We start from the raw sequence: 3,015 nt of genomic DNA, 5'->3' as shown, positions 1-3,015 counted from the left end.
AGAGTAACAAACACAAAAAAGAAGGAGGGGAGATAGTGATGATAGATTTTTTATAGGAAAAAAGGAGCAAACTACACTAGAGCACCCGCCAACCACCCACTTGTTATATTAAAATGAACATTAAATGCAAAGGAAAGCAAATGAAAGATAGGAAAACAATGGAACTCATAAAGCATACCATCTGAAAGTGCAAAATATGTATATTTCTATACTGTCGACAATATAGTATTTAGAGAAAGTGTGTCCCACAATTATTGTTCCACTATGACTATATGTCGAAATTTTAAACACTGCAATAATTTACAGCAGTATCCAGCACAAGCCAGTAAATTAAGTTCCCTTTCAACCTACCGTTGCTTCTTCTTGTGGGGAAAGAAATGTCCGTGGCTTTGGTACGGCAGCCGTTTTCCCTTCTAACTTGTCCCTTAGGGTTGTTCGAGGTACCCCAAATTCACGGACTGCCTGTCTTACTGCCATTCCACTCTTGACAGCCTCCATGGCATTTTTTACGCGTGTTTGACGGTCACACATGATTGCTGTAAAAAAAAAAAAGAAAATAAATATGTTTAAATCTTATTTGAGTTAGTTTTAGATATAGTAAGAGCTTTACGGCACTTGCAAAACAATATTGTCATCTAAGTCCCGAAGATTAGAGGTGTTACAAGATAGATCGTGTAACAAACACAAAAAGAGGAGGATATCTTCAGTAGGACGATAGATGCTTGATAGGAAAGAAGGAACAAACTTCACCAGAGCACCCACCAACACCCACTATTTGAGTTAGTGCCCTAAAATCAATATTTATGCCCTACATATAAATCTAGATCTAAAGTAGATGTAGGCTAAATATTAACAATGTGTAGATAAACAAGACCCATTAATTTTGGCTATACATTGGCCTGTTTGGCAATATTTCTTTCCTTGAAATAAACTTAGGGAATTCCTAAAATTAGCATAATAATGTGTAATCCCTGAGGAGAGCCCTTAACTTTGGCTTACACGTTGGCTTATTTGTCAATATTTCGTTTCTAGATCTAATCTAGAAATAAAATAAGCAAGGCTGGGCGACGATTCTGGTCTAATTTTTATTGTTTGGTCCACCCGCCCAACCCAATCCATATTGGTTTGCTCTATCCGCCCATCCCGGGCGGGATGGCCAAACCCTTCCCCAAAACATTCCGTGCTGTCCGCCCACCCCTTCAATCTGCCTAACCAGGCAACCACTATCACAGGGATCCCCAGAATGCATGACCCATGCTTTGTCATAGCCCAAAATAACGTTCATTTGCATATTTGGCAGTTCACGCATGCGCTACCTGGTTAGAGCTTGTCACGTGATATTTACAGTTTGAGATAACAAAATGGCGAACTTACCAGGGGTTGAAAGTCGTCTCAGCTCTGGTTCGCAAAATAACGGCAAAATCAGCAGACGATTCAAGGGCTAGAAACCGGACGTAATCAAAGGATTGAAATTATGCATTGTTCAATGAATGCAATCAACGAAACGAAAAATACGGTCATTAATAGTCATTATTTTGAAGCCGGGCGGGTTGTCCGGACGGGCGGATTACCCAGACAGTACTGAAACAGGACTTCAATTTGATCCGTAACAACAGACCACTTATATTTTCTTGTTCGTGTTCCAAAATATGTGTTTGTTTACTGTGTGCGGGGATTAAAGATAGCACAATCTTAAACAAACCTAAGGGATACATCATGGTGCGATGTCGCTTGTTGTGCAAATGTTCGTTGACGTTGACAACCGTAGCAGTGGAACGACGTTGTGGTCGTGCATCTCTGGCGACATTGGGGTAAACAATTCTGCAGCTGGGATAGCCTAAACACTAAAGTCGACCTGCTTCTCGCGAATTTCATCAACATTGCTAACTTATTTTCTTACACTGTCAGAAGGATTTGCGAAAAATGCATGTAGATTCTAGATCTAAGCCTTTGTTTCTGGGTTTCAAGGGTACACACTTTCTTCACTCCATGCATGTTATGAAAACTCAATTGCCAGATAAGCGAAGTGAACATTGGCGGTATCGTTTCACTTAATGCAGAGGAGCCCCAAAAATAGTTTAAGTATTCTTTGTTTCTTATCTGAAGTTGGAAATTGATCCTTATCAAAGATAATAAATAAAACTATCTTTGTCCTTATAAAAAGGAAGTATTATGTGGACATAAAAAGTGTCACAACATTTTGTTGGAACGATTATCAGCTAGTTAGATTTGTTTGACAACCTGGCATAGTCACCATCTTGAAAAATGTCCGCAACTTTCTCTTTCTCGTCACCTTTGACCTACTATAAGGTCGCGGGGTCAGCGATTTCTGGGAAGGCGCACGATACGATGTGATTTGGCTAGGATTTGACGGTAGATTACTGTAAACTCCTTGCGGCAGATGTAGGTTTTCTTTTTGTTTACTGTTGGGGAAAAAAGGTCAAGGGAATAATGTTATATCGTACTCTTCAATAATATCTTACAGCTGAACGTTTTGTAGTTTTTTTACCCCCACAAAATGAATATATATAGATCTAGTTTCTATTGTTCTCAACCTCAATCTCGTTGTCTACTTCCACTTTCGTATACAGTTTGTTTCATCATAGCCTAGATCTAGTATTCATGTGATTTACATGTACTTCTCTTCTTTGTCACTTACTTTTTTTACTTTGTTAAGTACAGTCAGACCCTGCCAGACAACTGAACAACAGCACCCGTGAAATTAGAGGAACCGTTGGCCTGCCCTCGCGAGAGATACGAAAGATACATTATGCACCCTATATATACGTGTACATGTATAGATCTATACAGCCTGATATAATATCAACCTTCAACTGTCTCCGGTAAATTGTAATAATTATTAAAATTAGCATCTATTTTTACTTTAACCTTTTCATCTTCTGTTGCCGTTAAAAAGCGTAGATCTAGATGTGAGATGTAGTTTTTAATGGTAGGCCAACTCTGCAGCTTTTTCCACTGGGATGTTTTAATTTCTCAGGGTTCCCTTGATTCTCT

General features: G+C 39.0%; 1 protein-coding gene across 1 annotated transcript in view; it reads right to left on the bottom strand.

The window, feature by feature from the left end:
• The window catches only part of LOC101864244, a 6,889-nt gene extending 4,079 nt beyond the window's left edge, over positions 1-2,810 (bottom strand). Inside the window, exon 1 of the mRNA XM_005104785.3 lies at positions 1,703-2,810. Within this exon, the coding sequence (XP_005104842.1) occupies positions 1,703-1,881 (179 nt within the window). The 5' untranslated portion in view covers positions 1,882-2,810. The remainder of the gene's footprint in view (positions 1-1,702) is intronic.
• Between the last annotated feature and the right edge of the window lie 205 nt (positions 2,811-3,015).

This window comes from Aplysia californica, unplaced genomic scaffold (genome assembly GCF_000002075.1).
Source record: "Aplysia californica isolate F4 #8 unplaced genomic scaffold, AplCal3.0 scaffold00436, whole genome shotgun sequence".
Classification (NCBI taxonomy): domain Eukaryota; kingdom Metazoa; phylum Mollusca; class Gastropoda; order Aplysiida; family Aplysiidae; genus Aplysia; species Aplysia californica.
The sequence above is the reverse complement of the archived record's forward strand: the minus strand, read 5'-3'. Positions and strand labels throughout refer to the sequence as shown.